The 22,835-nt window shown below is 44.3% G+C and overlaps 1 protein-coding gene across 1 annotated transcript in view; it reads left to right on the top strand.

Annotated features, from left to right (window-relative positions):
- HOOK1 (hook microtubule tethering protein 1) overlaps nt 1–22,635 on the top strand; it is a 94,466-nt gene extending 71,831 nt beyond the window's left edge. The window contains exons 19-22 of the mRNA XM_088447874.1: nt 12,607–12,707; nt 13,972–14,073; nt 15,689–15,757; nt 20,153–22,635. Coding sequence (XP_088304000.1) covers nt 12,607–12,707; nt 13,972–14,073; nt 15,689–15,757; nt 20,153–20,317 — 437 coding nt within the window. The 3' untranslated portion in view covers nt 20,318–22,635. The remainder of the gene's footprint in view (nt 1–12,606; nt 12,708–13,971; nt 14,074–15,688; nt 15,758–20,152) is intronic.
- Nucleotides 22,636–22,835: the final 200 nt, after the last annotated feature.

Below are 22,835 nucleotides of genomic sequence, written 5' to 3'. Positions count from 1 at the left end.
TATAGAGGACACCTTCCTGGTATTAGCACTATTACATGGGTGGGTGTAGGTATAGAGGACACCTCCTGGTATTAGCACTATTACATGGGTGGGAGTGTATAGAGGACACCTTCCTGGTATTAGCACTATTACATGGGTGGGTGTAGGTATAGAGGACAACTTCCTGGTATTAGCACTAACATGGATGGGTGTAGGTATAGAGGACACCTTCCTGGTATTAGCACTATTACATGGGTGGGTGTAGGTATAGAGGACACCTCCTGGTATTAGCACTTACATGGGTGGGTGTAGGTATAGAGGACACCTTCCTGGTATTAGCACTATTACATGGGTGGGAGAGTATAGAAGACTAGAGGACACCTCCTGGTATTAGCACTATTACATGGGTGGGAGAGTATAGAAGACACCTTCCTGGTATTAGCACTATTACATGGATGGGTGTAGGTATAGAGGACACCTTCCTGGTATTAGCACTATTACATGGGTGGGTGTAGGTATAGAGGACACCTCCTGGTATTAGCACTATTACATGGGTGGGTGGGTATAGGGGACACCTCCTGGTATTAGCACTATTACATGGGTGGGTGTAGATATAGAGGACACCTTCCTGGTATTAGCACTATTACATGGGTGGGTGTAGGTATAGAGGACACCTTCCTGGTATTAGCACTATTACATGGGTGGGTGTAGGTATAGAGGACACCTTCCTGGTATTAGCACTATTACATGGGTGGGTGTAGGTATAGAGGACACCTTCCTGGTATTAGCACTATTACATGGGTGGGTGTAGGTATAGAGGACAGCTTCCTGGTAGCACGATTACATGGGTGGGTGGGTATAGGGGACACCTTCTTGGTACTAGCACTATTACATGGGTGGGTGTAGGTATAGAGGACACCTTCCTGGTATTAGCACTATTACATGGGTGGGTGTAGGTATAGAGGACACCTCCTGGTATTAGCACTATTACATGGGTGGGAGTGTATAGAGGACACCTTCCTGGTATTAGCACTATTACATGGGTGGGTGTAGGTATAGAGGACACCTTCCTGGTATTAGCACTAACATGGATGGGTGTAGGTATAGAGGACACCTTCCTGGTATTAGCACTATTACATGGGTGGGTGTAGGTATAGAGTACACCTCCTGGTATTAGCACTTACATGGGTGGGTGTAGGTATAGAGGACACCTTCCTGGTATTAGCACTATTACATGGGTGGGTGTAGGTATAGAGGACACCTCCTGGTATTAGCACTATTACATGGGTGGGTGTAGGTATAGAGGACACCTCCTGGTATTAGCACTATTACATGGGTGGGAGAGTATAGAGGACACCTTCCTGGTATTAGCACTATTACATGGGTGGGTGTAGGTATAGAGAACACCTCCTGGTATTAGCGCTATTACATGGGTGGGTGTAGGTATATAGGACACCTTCCTGGTATTAGCACTATTACATGGGTGGGTGGGTGGGTATAGGGGACACCTTCTTGGTATTAGCACTATTACATGGGTGGGTGTAGATATAGAGGACACCTTCCTGGTATTAGCACTATTACATGGGTGGGTGTAGGTATAGAGGACACCTTCCTGGTATTAGCACTATTACATGGGTGGGTGTAGGTATAGAGGACACCTTCCTGGTATTAGCACTATTACATGGGTGGGTGTAGGTATAGAGGACACCTCCTGGTATTAGCACTATTACATGGGTGGGAGTGTATAGAGGACACCTTCCTGGTATTAGCACTATTACATGGGTGGGTGTAGGTATAGAGGACACCTTCCTGGTATTAGCACTAACATGGATGGGTGTAGGTATAGAGGACACCTTCCTGGTATTAGCACTATTACATGGGTGGGTGTAGGTATAGAGGACACCTCCTGGTATTAGCACTATTACATGGGTGGGTGTAGGTATAGAGGACACCTCCTGGTATTAGCACTATTACATGGGTGGGAGAGTATAGAGGACACCTTCCTGGTATTAGCACTATTACATGGGTGGGTGTAGGTATAGAGGACACCTTCCTGGTATTAGCACTAACATGGGTGGGTGTAGGTATAGAGGACACCTTCCTGGTATTAGCACTATTACATGGGTGGGTGTAGGTATAGAGGACACCTCCTGGTATTAGCACTTACATGGGTGGGTGTAGGTATAGAGTACACCTTCCTGGTATTAGCACTATTACATGGGTGGGTGTAAGTATAGAGGACACCTCCTGGTATTAGCACTATTACATGGGTGGGTGTAGGTATAGAGGACACATCCTGGTATTAGCACTATTACATGGGTGGGTGTAGGTATAGAGGACACCTCCTGGTATTAGCACTATTACATGGGTAGGTGTAGGTATAGAGGACCTCCTGGTATTAGCACTATTACATGGGTGGGTGTAGGTATAGAGGAAACCTCCTGGTATTAGCACTATTACATGGGTGGGAGAGTATAGAGGACACCTTCCTGGTATTAGCACTATTACATGGGTGGGTGTAGGTATAGAGAACACCTCCTGGTATTAGCGCTATTACATGGGTGGGTGTAGGTATAGAGGACACCTTCCTGGTATTAGCACTATTACATGGGTGGGCGTAGGTATAGAGGACACCTTCCTGGTATTAGCACTATTACATGGGTGGGTGTAGGCATAGAGGACACCTTCCTGGTATTAGCACTATTACATGGGTGGGTGTAGGTATAGAGGACACCTCCTGGTATTAGCACTATTACATGGGTGGGAGAGTATAGAGGACACCTTCCTGGTATTAGCACTATTACATGGGTGGGTGTAGGTATAGAGGACACCTCCTGGTATTAGCACTATTACATGGGTGGGTGTAGGTATATAGGACACCTTCCTGGTATTAGCACTATTACATGGGTGGGTGTAGGTACAGAAGACACCTTCCTGGTATTAGCACTATTACGTGGGTGGGTGGGGTATAGAGGACACCTTCCTGGTATTAGCACTATTACATGGGTGGGTGTATGTATAGAGGACACCTCCTGGTATTAGCACTATTACATGGGTGGGTGTATGTATAGAGGACACCTCCTGGTATTAGCACTATTACATGGGTGGGTGTAGGTATAGAGGACACCTTCCTGGTTTTAGCACTATTACATGGGTGGGTGTAGGTATAGAGGACACCTCCTGGTATTAGCACTATTACATGGGTGGAAGAGTATAGAGGACACCTTCCTGGTATTTGCACTATTACATGGGTGGGTGTAGGTATAGAGGACACCTTCCTGGTATTAGCACTATTACATGGGTGGGTGTAGGTACAGAAGACACCTTCCTGGTATTAGCACTATTATGTGGGTGGGTGGGGTATAGAGGACACCTTCCTGGTATTAGCACTATTACATGGGTGGGTGTATGTATAGAGGACACCTTCCTGGTATTAGCGCTATTACATGGGTGTGTGTAGGTATAGAGGACACCTTCCTGGTATTAGCACTATTACATGGGTGGGTGTAGGTATAGAGGACAACTTTGTGGTATTAGTACTATTACATGGGTGGGTGTAGGTATAGAGGGCACCTTCCTGGTATTAGCACTATTACATGGGTGGGTGTAGGTATAGAGGACACCTCCTGGTATTAGCACTATTACATGGGTGGGTGTAGGTATAGAGGACACCTCCTGGTATTAGCACTATTACATGGGTGGGAGTGTATAGAGGACACCTTCCTGGTATTAGCACTATTACATGGGTGGGTGTAGGTATAGAGGACACCTTCCTGGTATTAGCACTAACATGGATGGGTGTAGGTATAGAGGACACCTTCCTGGTATTAGCACTATTACATGGGTGGGTGTAGGTATAGAGGACACCTCCTGGTATTAGCACTTACATGGGTGGGTGTAGGTATAGAGGACACCTTCCTGGTATTAGCACTATTACATGGGTGGGAGAGTATAGAAGACTAGAGGACACCTCCTGGTATTAGCACTATTACATGGGTGGGAGAGTATAGAAGACACCTTCCTGGTATTAGCACTATTACATGGATGGGTGCAGGTATAGATGACACCTTCCTGGTATTAGCACTATTACATGGGTGGGTGTAGGTATAGAGGACACCTCCTGGTATTAGCACTATTACATGGGTGGGTGGGTGGGTATAGGGGACACCTCCTGGTATTAGCACTATTACATGGTTGGGTGTAGATATAGAGGACACCTTCCTGGTATTAGCACTATTACATGGGTGGGTGTAGGTATAGAGGACACCTTCCTGGTATTAGCACTATTACATGGGTGGGTGTAGGTATAGAGGACAACTTCCCGGTAGCACGATTACATGGGTGGGTGGGTATAGGGGACACCTTCTTGGTACTAGCACTATTACATGGGTGGGTGTAGGTATAGAGGACACCTTCCTGGTATTAGCACTATTACATGGGTGGGTGTAGGTATAGAGGACACCTCCTGGTATTAGCACTATTACATGGGTGGGAGTGTATAGAGGACACCTTCCTGGTATTAGCACTATTACATGGGTGGGTGTAGGTATAGAGGACACCTTCCTGGTATTAGCACTAACATGGATGGGTGTAGGTATAGAGGACACCTTCCTGGTATTAGCACTATTACATGGGTGGGTGTAGGTATAGAGGACACCTCCTGGTATTGGCACTTACATGGGTGGGTGTAGGTATAGAGGACACCTTCCTGGTATTAGCACTATTACATGGGTGGGTGTAGGTATAGAGGACACCTCCTGGTATTAGCACTATTACATGGGTGGGTGTAGGTATAGAGGACACCTCCTGGTATTAGCACTATTACATGGGTGGGAGAGTATAGAAGACTAGAGGACACCTCCTGGTATTAGCACTATTACATGGGTGGGAGAGTATAGAAGACACCTTCCTGGTATTAGCACTATTACATGGATGGGTGTAGGTATAGATGACACCTTCCTGGTATTAGCACTATTACATGGGTGGGTGTAGGTATAGAGGACACCTCCTGGTATTAGCACTATTACATGGGTGGGTGGGTGGGTATAGGGGACACCTCCTGGTATTAGCACTATTACATGGGTGGGTGTAGATATAGAGGACACCTTCCTGGTATTAGCACTATTACATGGGTGGGTGTAGGTATAGAGGACACCTTCCTGGTATTAGCACTATTACATGGGTGGGTGTAGGTATAGAGGACAACTTCCTGGTAGCACGATTACATGGGTGGGTGGGTATAGGGGACACCTTCTTGGTACTAGCACTATTACATGGGTGGGTGTAGGTATAGAGGACACCTTCCTGGTATTAGCACTAACATGGATGGGTGTAGGTATAGAGGACACCTTCCTGGTATTAGCACTATTACATGGGTGGGTGTAGGTATAGAGGACACCTCCTGGTATTGGCACTTACATGGGTGGGTGTAGGTATAGAGGACACCTTCCTGGTATTAGCACTATTACATGGGTGGGTGTAGGTATAGAGGACACCTCCTGGTATTAGCACTATTACATGGGTGGGTGCAGGTATAGAGGACACCTCCTGGTATTAGCACTATTACATGGGTGGGAGAGTATAGAGGACACCTTCCTGGTATTAGCACTATTACATGGGTGGGTGTAGGTATAGAGGACACCTTCCTGGTATTAGCACTAACATGGGTGGGTGTAGGTATAGAGGACACCTTCCTGGTATTAGCACTATTACATGGGTGGGTGTAGGTATAGAGGACACCTCCTGGTATTAGCACTTACATGGGTGGGTGTAGGTATAGAGTACACCTTCCTGGTATTAGCACTATTACATGGGTGGGTGTAAGTATAGAGGACACCTCCTGGTATTAGCACTATTACATGGGTGGGTGTAGGTATAGAGGACACATCCTGGTATTAGCACTATTACATGGGTGGGTGGGTGGGTATAGGGGACACCTTCTTGGTATTTGCACTATTACATGGGTGGGTGTAGATATAGAGGACACCTTCCTGGTATTAGCACTATTACATGGGTGGGTGTAGGTATAGAGGACACCTTCCTGGTATTAGCACTATTACATGGGTGGGTGTAGGTATAGAGGACACCTTCCTGGTATTAGCACTATTACATGGGTGGGTGTAGGTATAGAGGACACCTTCCTGGTATTAGCACTATTACATGGGTGGGTGTAGGTATAGAGGACAACCTCCTGGTAGCACGATTACATGGGTGGGTGGGTATAGGGGACACCTTCTTGGTACTTGCACTATTACATGGGTGGGTGTAGGTATAGAGGACACCTTCCTGGTATTAGCACTATTACATGGGTGGGTGTAGGTATAGAGGACACCTCCTGGTATTAGCACTATTACATGGGTGGGAGTGTATAGAGGACACCTTCCTGGTATTAGCACTATTACATGGGTGGGTGTAGGTATAGCGGACACCTTCCTGGTATTAGCACTAACATGGATGGGTGTAGGTATAGAGGACACCTTCCTGGTATTAGCACTATTACATGGGTGGGTGTAGGTATAGAGGACACCTCCTGGTATTAGCACTATTACATGGGTGGGTGTAGGTATAGAGGACACCTCCTGGTATTAGCACTATTACATGGGTGGGAGAGTATAGAGGACACCTTCCTGGTATTAGCACTATTACATGGGTGGGTGTAGGTATAGAGGACACCTTCCTGGTATTAGCACTATTACATGGGTGGGTGTAGGTATAGAGTACACCTTCCTGGTATTAGCACTATTACATGGGTGGGTGTAAGTATAGAGGACACCTCCTGGTATTAGCACTATTACATGGGTGGGTGTAGGTATAGAGGACACATCCTGGTATTAGCACTATTACATGGGTGGGTGTAGGTATAGAGGACACCTCCTGGTATTAGCACTATTACATGGGTGGGTGTAGGTATAGAGGACCTCCTGGTATTAGCACTATTACATGGGTGGGTGTAGGTATAGAGGAAACCTCCTGGTATTAGCACTATTACATGGGTGGGTGGGTGGGTATAGGGGACACCTCCTGGTATTAGCACTATTACATGGGTGGGTGTAGATATAGAGGACACCTTCCTGGTATTAGCACTATTACATGGGTGGGTGTAGGTATAGAGGACACCTTCCTGGTATTAGCACTATTACATGGGTGGGTGTAGGTATAGAGGACAACTTCCTGGTAGCACGATTACATGGGTGGGTGGGTATAGGGGACACCTTCTTGGTACTAGCACTATTACATGGGTGGGTGTAGGTATAGAGGACACCTTCCTGGTATTAGCACTATTACATGGGTGGGTGTAGGTATAGAGGACACCTCCTGGTATTAGCACTATTACATGGGTGGGAGTGTATAGAGGACACCTTCCTGGTATTAGCACTATTACATGGGTGGGTGTAGGTATAGAGGACACCTTCCTGGTATTAGCACTAACATGGATGGGTGTAGGTATAGAGGACACCTTCCTGGTATTAGCACTATTACATGGGTGGGTGTAGGTATAGAGGACACCTCCTGGTATTGGCACTTACATGGGTGGGTGTAGGTATAGAGGACACCTTCCTGGTATTAGCACTATTACATGGGTGGGTGTAGGTATAGAGGACACCTCCTGGTATTAGCACTATTACATGGGTGGGTGTAGGTATAGAGGACACCTCCTGGTATTAGCACTATTACATGGGTGGGAGAGTATAGAGGACACCTTCCTGGTATTAGCACTATTACATGGGTGGGTGTAGGTATAGAGGACACCTTCCTGGTATTAGCACTAACATGGGTGGGTGTAGGTATAGAGGACACCTTCCTGGTATTAGCACTATTACATGGGTGGGTGTAGGTATAGAGGACACCTCCTGGTATTAGCACTTACATGGGTGGGTGTAGGTATAGAGTACACCTTCCTGATATTAGCACTATTACATGGGTGGGTGTAAGTATAGAGGACACCTCCTGGTATTAGCACTATTACATGGGTGGGTGTAGGTATAGAGGACACATCCTGGTATTAGCACTATTACATGGGTGGGTGGGTGGGTATAGGGGACACCTTCTTGGTATTAGCACTATTACATGGGTGGGTGTAGATATAGAGGACACCTTCCTGGTATTAGCACTATTACATGGGTGGGTGTAGGTATAGAGGACACCTTCCTGGTATTAGCACTATTACATGGGTGGGTGTAGGTATAGAGGACACCTTCCTGGTATTAGCACTATTACATGGGTGGGTGTAGGTATAGAGGACACCTTCCTGGTATTAGCACTATTACATGGGTGGGTGTAGGTATAGAGGACAACTTCCTGGTAGCACGATTACATGGGTGGGTGGGTATAGGGGACACCTTCTTGGTACTTGCACTATTACATGGGTGGGTGTAGGTATAGAGGACACCTTCCTGGTATTAGCACTATTACATGGGTGGGTGTAGGTATAGAGGACACCTTCCTGGTATTAGCACTATTACATGGGTGGGTGTAGGTATAGAGGACACCTTCCTGGTATTAGCACTAACATGGATGGGTGTAGGTAATGAGGACACCTTCCTGGTATTAGCACTATTACATGGGTGGGTGTAGGTATAGAGGACACCTCCTGGTATTAGCACTATTACATGGGTGGGTGTAGGTATAGAGGACACCTCCTGGTATTAGCACTATTACATGGGTGGGAGAGTATAGAGGACACCTTCCTGGTATTAGCACTATTACATGGGTGGGTGTAGGTATAGAGGACACCTTCCTGGTATTAGCACTAACATGGGTGGGTGTAGGTATAGAGGACACCTTCCTGGTATTAGCACTATTACATGGGTGGGTGTAGGTATAGAGGACACCTCCTGGTATTAGCACTTACATGGGTGGGTGTAGGTATAGAGTACACCTTCCTGGTATTAGCACTATTACATGGGTGGGTGTAAGTATAGAGGACACCTCCTGGTATTAGCACTATTACATGGGTGGGTGTAGGTATAGAGGACACAGCCTGGTATTAGCACTATTACATGGGTGGGTGTAGGTATAGAGGACACCTCCTGGTATTAGCACTATTACATGGGTGGGTGTAGGTATAGAGGACCTCCTGGTATTAGCACTATTACATGGGTGGGTGTAGGTATAGAGGAAACCTCCTGGTATTAGCACTATTACATGGGTGGGAGAGTATAGAGGACACCTTCCTGGTATTAGCACTATTACATGGGTGGGTGTAGGTATAGAGAACACCTCCTGGTATTAGCGCTATTACATGGGTGGGTGTAGGTATAGAGGACACCTTCCTGGTATTAGCACTATTACATGGGTGGGCGTAGGTATAGAGGACACCTTCCTGGTATTAGCACTATTACATGGGTGGGTGTAGGCATAGAGGACACCTTCCTGGTATTAGCACTATTACATGGGTGGGTGTAGGTATAGAGGACACCTCCTGGTATTAGCACTATTACATGGGTGGGAGTGTATAGAGGACACCTTCCTGGTATTAGCACTATTACATGGGTGGGTGTAGGTATAGAGGACACCTTCCTGGTATTAGCACTAACATGGATGGGTGTAGGTATAGAGGACACCTTCCTGGTATTAGCACTATTACATGGGTGGGTGTAGGTATAGAGGACACCTCCTGGTATTGGCACTTACATGGGTGGGTGTAGGTATAGAGGACACCTTCCTGGTATTAGCACTATTACATGGGTGGGTGTATGTATAGAGGACACCTCCTGGTATTAGCACTATTACATGGGTGGGTGTATGTATAGAGGACACCTCCTGGTATTAGCACTATTACATGGGTGGGTGTAGGTATAGAGGACACCTTCCTGGTTTTAGCACTATTACATGGGTGGGTGTAGGTATAGAGGACACCTCCTGGTATTAGCACTATTACATGGGTGGGTGTAGGTATAGAGGACACCTTCCTGGTTTTAGCACTATTACATGGGTGGGTGTAGGTATAGAGGACACCTCCTGGTATTAGCACTATTACATGGGTGGGAGAGTATAGAGGACACCTTCCTGGTATTTGCACTATTACATGGGTGGGTGTAGGTATAGAGGACACCTTCCTGGTATTAGCACTATTACATGGGTGGGTGTAGGTACAGAAGACACCTTCCTGGTATTAGCACTATTACGTGGGTGGGTGGGGTATAGAGGACACCTTCCTGGTATTAGCACTATTACATGGGTGGGTGTATGTATAGAGGACACCTTCCTGGTATTAGCGCTATTACATGGGTGTGTGTAGGTATAGAGGACACCTTCCTGGTATTAGCACTATTACATGGGTGGGTGTAGGTATAGAGGACAACTTTGTGGTATTAGTACTATTACATGGGTGGGTGTAGGTATAGAGGGCACCTTCCTGGTATTAGCACTATTACATGGGTGGGTGTAGGTATAGAAGACACCTTCCTGGTATTAGCACTATTACATGGGTGGGTGTAGGTATAGAGGACACCTCCTGGTATTAGCTCTATTACATGGGTGGGTGTAGGTATAGAGGACACCTTCCTGGTATTAGCACTATTACATGGGTGGGTGTAGGTATAGAGGACACCTTCCTGGTATTAGCACTATTACATGGGTGGGCGTAGGTATAGAGGACACCTTCCTGGTATTAGCACTATTACATGGGTGGGCGTAGGTATAGGGGACACCTTCCTGGTATTAGCACTGTTACATTGTGTGGGTATAGAGGACACCACCTAGTATTAACGCTATTACATGGGTGGGTATAGAGGACACCTTCTGGTATTAACGTTATTATATTGGTGGGTATAGAGGACGCCTCCTAGTATTAACGCTATTACATGGGTGGGTATAGAGGACACCTCCTGGTATTAGCGTTATTATATTGGTGGGTATAGAGGGCACCTCCTAGTATTAAAGCTATTACATGGGTGGGTATAGAGGTCACCTCCTGGTAATAGCACTATTACATTACAGTCATGATGAGAGATGATAGTGGTACTGTGCATTAAAGATAGTGGTACTGTGCATTTTAAATGCAATATAAGAGCATATGGTATATGCTGTGTGATGTTAGTTGTGATGAAATTGCAGAATTTGTGCGCAGAGAAGCCAATCCCCATATCCGTATCGACGGGATCCCAGTATTCTCGGAATACAGCTGCTGCAGGCTGCGCATCTTTCTTCAGCCAGAGCAGCGGTGATCACTAGTTCCGTCAGATCAGACGGAAACCCTAAGACTGTGCTGTGCATCTGCATGTCACAACATAGGAGTCACGCTGCACAGCCGCATGTCAGCCCGCCCCTTACACAGTCGTGCCCGCTCGCAATGTGGAGTCTGCTGTGGGCGTCTGTCTATTGCTAAGCGGAGGCTGACTGCTGATTGCCTTTAAGCCTTTAATACTTGCTGCTGATGTCTGTGAGATATTTGTAGTCAGATCAGGACCGTCACCATTCTCAGGGCCAAAACTAGTCATTTTGTCACCCGGGGCAAGGCAGTAATTTGGCGCCCCACCCCCTCCCCCCAAAAAAACCACCTGTGTGTGGTTTTGTGACACAGTAATGCCCCTTACACATTATGCCACACTAAGTAATACCTCTTATAACTCATTGTGCCACACAATAGTACCCCTTACACATTATGGCACACAGTAATGCCCCTTATAACACATTATGCCATACAGTAATGCCCCTTACAACACATTATGCCACAGTAATTCCCCTTACACCTTATGCCACATAGTAAACTATGTGGCATGGTATTAGTAACACATTATGTCACAGTAATGCTCCTTACACATTATGCCACACAGTAACGCCCCTTAAACATAATGCCACACAGTAATGCCCCTTATAAGTAAAACATTATCCCATACAGTAATGTCACAGCAGGTCATGCAAGGGTGCTGCAGACACATTTTTTTTCCTCATAGTCTCCTCAGAGAATTATATGTAATGTGCCCTCTGTTTATTGCAAATACTCTTTACCTTCTTAGGAGCCATAATGAGGCAAACTGATACTATGAAGCCCGAGCACACCATGTCAATATCCCCCCACCGCCGCCACTAGCCTTGGTCGGCCTGCCATACCCGACTGGCTGCTGACCCACTTCCCCGCGTTCCTTTTACTCTTACCAGCCGGTGATGCTGCTCTTTCCTCGTCGCCAGGATACTTGAGGCCAGACTGGCGGCGGGTCTCTATCAAATCTGATGGAAACACCAGCAGCGTCGCTGCTGCTCTCCTTTAGAAAAAAAATAAGCCAGAAACGACAGGGGAGGTACGGGCCCGCGTGGCATCCCCCGGCATCTGCCTATGCCTGCAGCCATCCGGGCCCAACACGGCAGCCTGTCTAGCACCCCCTCAGGTCAGTCAGCAGGGGCATGTGCCCCCCTCACTTCCTCCCCTAGTTGCGGTCCTGACATTCTGTTGATACTTAAATAACTTACTTAAGTTTGCCTTTAAAGGCTTTAATACTTGTATTTTGAAAAAGTACAGAATATTATTTTCGTTGATCAACTCAATCCCCAGGTATCCTGGCATTCAGAATGTTTTCAATCCTGAATCCCGGAATTGATAAAATGAGGAGGGATTGGTTTCCCTACTTGTGCGTAATGAGAATTGTATTGGGAATTGTAATGTCTGTCTGTGTTATCCCAATAAAGCTCAGCGGATTCAGGAGCTGGAGACCGCACTGCACAAGAAGGACGAGGATATGAAAGCAATGGAGGATCGGTATAAGATTTATCTGGAGAAAGCAAGAAATGTGAGTTTCAAATGTTCTTAATGGCGACACAAAGTGGAGGCTGCAATTTCATGTGCTATCATTCTATAAGACCCTGTGATGTCACTGGTTCCTAGTGAGTGGATAGGCTACATTCTCAGTGATGTCACTGTTTCTAGTGAATGGATAGGCTGCACTCTCAGTGATGTCACTTTTTCTAGTGAATGGATAGGCTGCACTCTCAGTGATGTCACTGTTTCTAGTGAATGGATAGGCTGCATTATCAGTGATGTCACTGGTTCCTAGTGAATAGATAGGCTGCATTATCAGTGATGTCACTGGTTCCTAGTGAATAGATAGGGTGCATTCTCAGTGATGTCACTGGTTCCTAGTGAATAGATAGGCTGCATTCATTTTCCCTTTTATAAAAAAAAAAAAAAGGGTTTCTCCTATAGAAATAGAGCACTTCATGAATAATAGAAGGATCTCTCCTTAGATAGATTCTCAGTAACTGAAGTTAAATCAGACGCTTATTTAAGGAAAACCCAACAGTCCTTCATCATTAAGTAATGAACATCATCGTTCCACAGGAAAGACGGAGGAGGATCTCTCAACCTGTCAAAGAGGACCAGTGAAGAAGGTACCCATAGCAACCAATCAGCTCCCAGATATCATTTATCAAATTCATTCTATAAAATGATAGCTAGAAGCTGATTGGTTAATATGGGCAATTTTTCTACTTGTCCTTTTTAGAAGGGTTGACGCATCTCCCCCTGAATTACAAGTAATTAATCTCACTGTTGAATTCTTATCCCGATATTTTGAAATTTTTTAAATGCACTTAACTGAGTCCCACAAAGAGCTTTGGGGGTCACTGATATAATTAAGAACATTGGAAAACTTATGTTTAAAGATGTTTTGTGAAATGAAGACGCTGGACAAGTACAATTAGTAAAGCTGACATTACTGATGGAGTAACTTGTCACATTTACAGATGGAGCGTGCTTAAGTGTACGGCTCAAGTAACGAAAGCAACATTTTTCCATTGCTCTGGTGTAACACTGGGCTCCTTTGCCTGAGTAGTGCACTGTATGTGACAAATATCAGGTTCATCTTTACTTTTGCTCATCAACCAGTGCACTAAAGCCAGCTCCATCTGTACAACTCGGTCCTATTTATGGTACATGACTGTACAGTACACACTGAGCATCCCACCAAGTACCCCATGCGCTCGCTATGTAAATGTATGATCTCTGCTTACTGGAAATGGTGCTATCTTGTGTAATGATGGTATTATCCTTTCTAGGTAATAAAGACTTTAGATCCTAAACTAAACCCGGCCTCAGCGGAGATAATGTTACTGAGGAAGCAGCTTACGGAGAAAGACCGCAGGATCGATATCTTGGAGGTAGGTCTCTCGCTGTGTGTCCACGTCGCTACACGCCACGTATTCTACGCTTGTGTCTCTTACATTTGCATCTTAAACGTTTGTTATAGAGTAGAGGCCGCAACAACTCTTGTGGAGCTATAAGTCCCATCTTGCCCTGCTAGCCAGGTTGCTTAAAGCCTTTTATAATGTTGTAATATTTTTAGTTTCTGACTTGAGAGCAGATTTATCAAGAGGAGAAGTGACTACTGCCTGTGTCCTTAGGGCTTGTTTTTCACGGTATACGTTTAGGAAGCCGGCGGACGGAATGCCGACCGCCGGCTTCCAGACAATATAATCCCGACGAGGGACGAATGACAGGTGTCTAAATCTAGACGCCTGTCATTTTACCGACGCTGGGAGACCGGCGCCCGGGAAACCCGATCGAGCGGATTCTGGGCGCCGCAGCGTCCAGCTACGGGGGGGTGAGTTAGTTTTAGGGCTCCCGGGGGGGACTTAGGGTTAGGCATCCCCTCGGGAGGTTAGGGTTAGGCTAGGGGAAGGGAGGGTTAGGGTTAGGCACCCCCGGGGGGAGGTTAGGGTTAGGCAGCCCCCCGTGGGACTTGGGTTTAGGCGGCGGGGAAGGAGGGGATTAGGGTTAGGCACAAGGGGTGGGAAGGTTAGGGTTAGGCACCCTAAAGGAGGGTTAGGGGGAAAAATAGGTTAGTTGATACTTACCTAGGGACGATTGGGATTTCCTCCTCTGTCGGCCAGCCGCTGTCGAGATTTGAACCGCCGGCCAGGGGTCCAGCGGTAATTCATACCGATTCCGTTTTTACTATGCCTGATACACTGATACTAGTATTACAGACCTGTCATTTTCCTGGTCGCTAGCTGTGTGTCGTCATCGTCCCCCCACTTCTCTTTCTAATTTTTCTTAACCCCAGATATATATTTATATATATTATACTTGTACAGCCCCTATTTCTATTCTGTGCTGGGCCGTCCAGGGCAATAAGTATCGTTCAGCTGCCACGGCGATAAAATATTCAGAACTTGTGGTGAAATGTCATTCTTATTACAGTTTATCATGTGATGCCCAGGCCTCATGGGAATAACGTGCCCGGGATCAGCAGGAGATACCGCTCTGATACAAACTGTGCTTCCGGGGGTCTGTGAAAGTTAGGCCCAAGTGGTGCTATTGCTGTCTATGGAGAGGATTTGTAACCCACAAAGCGCATTTTTGCATTACTTTTGAAATCTGTACCCAAATGCAGTCTGAATATTAAGCAACAGCTGATACTGTAGTGCAGGGGATGGCCAAACCAGTCCTCAAGGAACCCCTAACAGTTCTTGTTTTCCAGGTAATCTGTGCATGTGCCAGTAAGGAATGTATTGTAATACATCTGTGCATCAGCTAGGTGGTCTGGAAAACATGAAGTGTTAGGGGCCCAGCTGTATCTGATCCTGTCCACCAAACCCTTGAAGTTCCAATGGGACCTTGTCTATTAATAGTAGGATTTGCAGTGAGGAGGAATCCTGCATCTGCAGTGTCTCTTCCCTGTGTATTTAGACTGCTAAGTTGGGAAATGTCCTCAGACTTAGACGTTACTTAAATTGTCTTTATCTCACATGAATGAATGATTTTGTATTTCAGAAGGACTGTCAGCAGGCGAAACTCCGTGAATACGAGGAGCAGCTCATAGTGACCGCATGGTATAATAAGGTACAGTTACCGATAAGTGGCAGCCCCAGCAGCTCACAGAAAGTAAAGTGGCTCCTTCATCAGAATATTATATCTGTAGCTGCCTGCAATGAGTGCAGGGTGTGCGGGGAACACCGGTCCCTGGGTCCAGGGGGGCCCCGCACGGCACACCCTGCACCCATAATATTACTTACCTCTCCGGAGTCTCACATTGGCGCGTGGGTCCGGCGCTGTAAAACGACTGGAAAACGGTCGCGGCGGCCATTTTCCCGTCGTTTGCGCATGCGCAGTACAGGGAAAATGGGCGCCGTGGCCATTTTCCCCGTTACCTGTGCAGACACTATAGACTCTGGGCACACTCTAGTGCCCAGAGTCTATAACTCCGGCGCTGGCCACGCACAGATCAGTGCGCTGCCGGGCAGAGAGGAGGGGGCCCGTGTCGGAGACTGCACATGGGCTCCCTCCTCTCTAGAAACGCCCCTGGCTGCCCGTGTAGCTCTGGTCCAGGCACAGTGTACGTTTTGTGTTATTTATGAAAGAGAGTTAAACAGCTTCTAAGTGGGGATAGGCATCGCGGGTACGGCCTCCGTCCTGTACCGCCCACACACTAGACAGGTTTTTATTCCAAACTATACACTACAGATGTGTCCTCATACACCTTAGCCTCAATACGCCATGCTGCACCAGGTGCCTGGCGTAAGTAAGCCGCCAGGTCCTATGCGACTTTGCTTGCTTTGGGTATCTTTTTAGCTCGAAAATGCATTTTAGTCGCAATCGGATGCGACAGGCCTCTTCATGAGACCGATTCATTTCACATGCGACACTTTTATATCTGTGTGCGCCTGAACCGGTATATAAAGCACAATGGAACTTGGCGTTAACAGAGAGGGAGGGGTGTCTGCACTCTGTCACAGCAGGTAAGCAGCAGCCCATCGTGTACCCTCCCCCCCTCCCATCCAGCATTTCACTAACTGTGTGGCTGGCACCCGGTTGGAGAGGAGGAGACTAAGAGGTTGCAATACTTGCCTCTAATGGCATGGTGGGTCGAGGTGGGAGGGTTGGCCACCATCCTCCTTCTGGTAGGGGCAGCTCCGTCAGGGTGGGCCAGGAAGAAAGATGTTTGTGTGGGTGTGTGTCGGGGTGGGGGTAGCTACGAGCAGCGAGCTGCACTGTGACGCGGCCTATAAGTTGCGGTAAACTGAGGATTCGGTGCAACATGACTTTTGGCCTCATAACAGTGCCGGTCTACAGGGGAATTTTGCGAAGCGAACCACCAGAGAAATATAGCGTGGGGTGAACACTGAGCCGGCATAATGTGAGAGTAAATGTTGTTCCCTCTGCATCTGAGAGATCCCGCAGACAAAACACTGCCAGCGAGTGTTTCACAGGAATCCAGGGCTAAATTGTTGCCAATATTACTGAATAATAATTGAGCAGAATTGCGCGCAGCCTGATGGGAGGAGGAGTCAGAGCTAAGTGTACGCTGTCCCTTACTTAGTATGGAGCAGTCACATAAGCGTGCCTATGGTTGCCAAGCACTGCACAAATAAGACTTTATTTTCTACAGCGAGATTACCCAAATGAGATAAAGGGGTAGAGGGGGCACATTTTTGGGGGGCTGTCTTTGATTTGTCATTTTTACATGCAAAAAAACATATGCACCAACACAACGCGTTTCGCACCTTTCACTTACACTTTGTAAGGAGAAGAACAAAGCTAGGCGCATTTTACCTAACATAAACGTTTTAAACACACAAAAGTTCCTCATGTAATAAAGACAGTTCTGATGCCCCCTAACTCTCATCATTAACTTAACCTTATATGAGGATAAAACAAGCCGTAATTTAGTAGGAAAACTTAATTTAGGTAAAGGGGTGGTCTTAAAGGGGTAGAAGGTTATTATTATTAGTATTTATACGGCGCCACCAAATTTCCACAGTGCCGTACAGAGCAAAATTTACAAAACAGAGTACTATGAGTAACAGTATTACCAGATATACATAGTAACAGTATTACCAGATATACATGTAACAGTATTACCATATATACATAGTAACAGTATTACCAGATATACATGTAACAGTATTACCATATATACATAGTAACAGTATTACCAGATATACATGTAACAGTATTACCATATATACATAGTAACAGTATTACCATATATACATAGTAACAGTATTACCAGATATACATGTAACAGTATTACCATATATACATAGTAACAGTATTACCATATATACATAGTAACAGTATTACCATATATACATAGTAACAGTATTACCAGATGTACATAGTAACAGTATTACCATATATACATAGTAACAGTATTACCATATATACATAGTAACAGTATTACCAGATGTACATAACAGAGTACTATAAGTAACAGTATTACCAGATATACATAGTAACAGTATTACCAGATATACATGTAACAGTATTACCATATTTACATAGTAACAGTATTACCAGATATACATAGTAACAGTATTACCAGATGTACATAACAGAGTACTATGAGTAACAGTATTACCAGATATACATAGTAACAGTATTACCAGATGTACATAAGAGTACTATGAGTAACAGTATTACCAGATGTACATAGTAACAGTATTACCAGATGTACATAGTAACAGTATTACCAGATGTACATAGTAAAAGTATTACCAGATGTACATAGTAACAGTATTACCAGATATACATAGTAACAGTATTACCAGATGTACATAACAGAGTACTATGAGTAACAGTATTACCAGATATACATAGTAACAGTATTAGCAGATGTACATAAGAGTACTATGAGTAACAGTATTACCAGATATACATAGTAACAGTATTAGCAGATGTACATAAGAGTACTATGAGTAACAGTATTACCAGATGTACATAGTAACAGTATTAGCAGATGTACATAAGAGTACTATGAGTAACAGTATTACCAGATATACATAGTAACAGTATTAGCAGATGTACATAAGAGTACTATGAGTAACAGTATTACCAGATATACATAGTAACAGTATTAGCAGATGTACATAAGAGTACTATGAGTAACAGTATTACCAGATATACATAGTAACAGTATTAGCAGATGTACATAAGAGTACTATGAGTAACAGTATTACCAGATGTACATAGTAACAGTATTACCAGATGTACATAGTAACAGTATTACCAGATGTACATAGTAACGGTATTACCATATATACATAGTAACAGTATTACCATATATACATAGTAACAGTATTACCATATATACATAGTAACGGTATTACCAGATATACATAGTAACAGTATTAGCAGATGTACATAAGAGTACTATGAGTAACAGTATTACCAGATGTACATAGTAACAGTATTACCAGATGTACATAGTAACAGCATTACCAGATGTACATAGTAACGGTATTACCAGATGTACATAGTAACGGTATTACCAGATGTACATAGTAACGGTATTACCAGATGTACATAGTAACGGTATTACCAGATGTACATAGTAACGGTATTACCAGATGTACATAGTAACGGTATTACCAGATATACATAGTAACAGTATTACCAGATGTACATAGTAACAGCATTACCAGATGTACATAGTAACGGTATTACCAGATGTACATAGTAACGGTATTACCAGATGTACATAGTAACGGTATTACCAGATGTACATAGTAACGGTATTACCAGATGTACATAGTAACGGTATTACCAGATGTACATAGTAACGGTATTACCAGATGTACATAGTAACGGTATTACCAGATGTACATAGTAACGGTATTACCAGATGTACATAGTAACAGCATTGCCAGATGTACATAGTAACTAACAGCATTGCCAGATGTACATAGTAACTAACAGCATTGCCAGATGTACATAGTAACTAACAGTATTACCAGATATACATAGTAACGGTATTACCAGATATACATAGTAACGGTATTACCAGATGTACATAGTAACGGTATTACCAGATGTACATAGTAACAGTACTACCAGATATACATAGTATCAGTTGGGAGCAAAAAATTGACAAATAATAAACATAAATAGTAAAAACACAACCACTTAGTTGCAAATATGGGATTACACTGACACTTTACAAATGTAGGCATTAGGCCAAAATATACTAAATAATAATGACCCAAATCAGCTGTCTGAGATCGTGGACAAGGGGAGAGGATAGAAACGATAAGAGGGGGGCCCTGCTCGCAAGAGCTTACATTCTAAAAGGGAATAGGAGGGAGTGGCGGTACTGGTTAGATACAAGGTTTAGCAAAGTGGGAGAAAAGGACAAATTATGCAGAGATCCGGTATGTAAGGGTGAATAAGTGGGTTTTGAGGGCGCACCTAAAGCAATGACTTTGAACACTTTGTATTGAGACGACTTTGTTTTCGCAGAGCATCGAGCACCAGAAACTGGCCATGGAGTCCCGCTTGGCTGGACGGGGAGGAAGGGATTCCGGGGCAGGTTCCTCAGGGAGATCCTTTTTGGCTCAGCAGCGCCACGTTACCAACAGCAGGAGGAACGCCGCTGTCACCGTGCACTCCGCCTCACCTAATTAAGGTGCAGAGGACGTGTATACACTGAAGTGCACTTACAAGTATTTTCTAAAAGCCCTGGTAGTATAATGAAAAAGGCGGCGATGCAGGTCATCAGCTCGTGTCTCCCCCTTGTGGCCGTTTTGTCATGAAATCCACTAGACATACACAACTCACCGACTACTTCTAAGTCCATGGTATTTGTTTTGTTTTTCTTAAAAACAGTATATATATTATGTCATAAAATGTATTGTATATAAGGATACTGAGAGAATATATTTTAACTCTGTTCGTCACTGTCGTTTTATAAGATATGTAAAGTGTACCTGTCGCCTACATACAGTTCAAGTTCTCTAACGGCTGATGACATCACTGGGGAACGAGACACTACTGTGATGTCACTGGTTCCTAGCACATGGATAGGATACATTGGTTCAATTCACAGAATTGCTGCCATTACTGTATGTAGGTGACCGAGACACTTTAATGATAACTTGGAGAGGGATAACCGTTTTAACAAATATCTTTGTAATTTTTACCATTTTAATTAGTAAAGTCGGCACAATCTGTCTAGGTATTTCTGGGAATACAAGAGACTGTTGTAGGATATATTTTGGAGAAAAGTCCCTTCATTCCACATGAGTATCTCTAGAGTGTATTTTTAGATACCTGCTGTAGAATTAAATATAATTTCAAATGCTGTAATTTATTTAGGAAAAAAGAAAATGGTTATATTTAATTTTTTTTTATGATGATTGCCCTCTTCTAGAGTTGTATCCGTAAGAACATCCAGGTGGCGCTGTTGCAATGAATTAAACCCTACGCGTTTTGTTTTCTCCATTCACGTGAATGGGTGTCAAACACTCCTAATAAAGTTAGGCTGGGCAGTTTTACTAAGTAATGGTTTGTTAGCAGTTGTGTCCGTTCTCATCCACTGACTTCTGCTGTGTTGCATCCAACATGTTACGCTCCCATTGTACCCTGGCAGATTGTACCATAAAACCACATGGTATATAGAGATCCTGGGCAGATCATACAGGTATATTGTGCCTGTGTGATGTCTCTTGTGTGCCGGGGTGGATGCACAGGCTGTACACATAGCCATGGCTATTAACAGTTACATTTAAATATAATAAAGCAGATTACAGGCAGCGGAAGCCAATGCTAGACCATCAGTGGCCGTGTAAAAATAAATCTACAAAATATATTTGTAGCAGCCGCAGAGGAACTGTCAGACATGCATCCAGTCAGCTGTGTGTATATAAATGTATAGGTGTTCATTCTCTCACTACTGACTGCCAGGTAATAGCCAGGGGCACTAAAAGTCATTGATTAGATTATATGAGAAATATTCTAAGTATTGTAAGATCCTTGATCACCTTCAGGTTGTCCTGGACTGGTTAATAGGATCTGCTTGGCAATATGTTTTATGTCCTATATACTTCTACTCTTAGCCAGGAGCCTGAACTGAGAGAGTTACTATCGGAGACGCACACTACTGGGGACACCGTCACAGAGACATCTGTTTATAAGAGGTCAAATAGCAAATAAATATTCACAGAGAGAGCCCCCTGTGGTTTTATTCATGTACTGCGGGCGTCACGACTGAATTTTATATATGCAGATTTTTTTATTGTGACGTTTGAAACGCTCCAAAAAGACTATTTTAATTAAGCTCGTACCATGCAGTATTTCCCTTAGTGCATGGGTTCCGTGTCGGGATCTTCTTCATGCGTGTTTATCGGGTCCACACTTCAAGGCAAAGCCGGACGAATTTTGCGGGTAAAACGTTTACTCCTAATTCAGTTTTTCAACAAACCGTGTTGGCGCATTTCCTATATATTTAAGCACACGTGAATCGTACTGTGACATTGTTCTGGTTTCTTGTCATAACTCACAGCAACCAATCAGATATCTGCTTTTATTAGAATACTATGTACTAGACTGGAGAAAGCTGACCTCTGATTGGTTAGATTTTCGTGTCCACAAATTTGTAGTAACTGAGAGATAAGGATCTGCATGTTTGTGTCTAAGTGTATTTATCCCCTGCGTACACTGGATGCGGCCAGTTTGTGTAAGGAATCAATATTCATGTGAATGCAGCTAGGAACATGTGAGGCACATGTATGCCTCATGCCTCATAGATGGCTCCTACTGATCGTAATATTGCAGTGGTGTTGCCGCTTTGTGCAGGGCAGGCAGACTTTAAGTATTCCAGCTTTTATGTTGGACTTTGTCTGAAATTTTATTTTACTTGTACTTGATTTAAAAAAAAAAAAAAGTATTACTGTATTTTTACACTATGCGGAAACTATGACAATGTTATTTCGGGTCTGTTTACTCTCTGGAAATTATTTGTATTCACTTGAAATATAACATTTTAAAAGACTTGTCTGTGTCTCATTTATGTATAATGTATCATTTAGTATAATGTAGTGGACAACAGGGAAGAATCATCTAAAGCTGGGTACACACTAGACCAGGGGTCAGGGAACTTTTTTACCTTTTACCCCAAAATATATTTAGATACTGTACACAGACG

Source organism: Taudactylus pleione, unplaced genomic scaffold (assembly GCF_031769625.1).
Source record: "Taudactylus pleione unplaced genomic scaffold, aTauple2 ptg000442l, whole genome shotgun sequence".
NCBI classification, from domain to species: Eukaryota; Metazoa; Chordata; class Amphibia; order Anura; family Myobatrachidae; genus Taudactylus; species Taudactylus pleione.
Note: the sequence above shows the minus strand (reverse complement) of the source record. Positions and strands in the feature narration are given on the sequence as shown.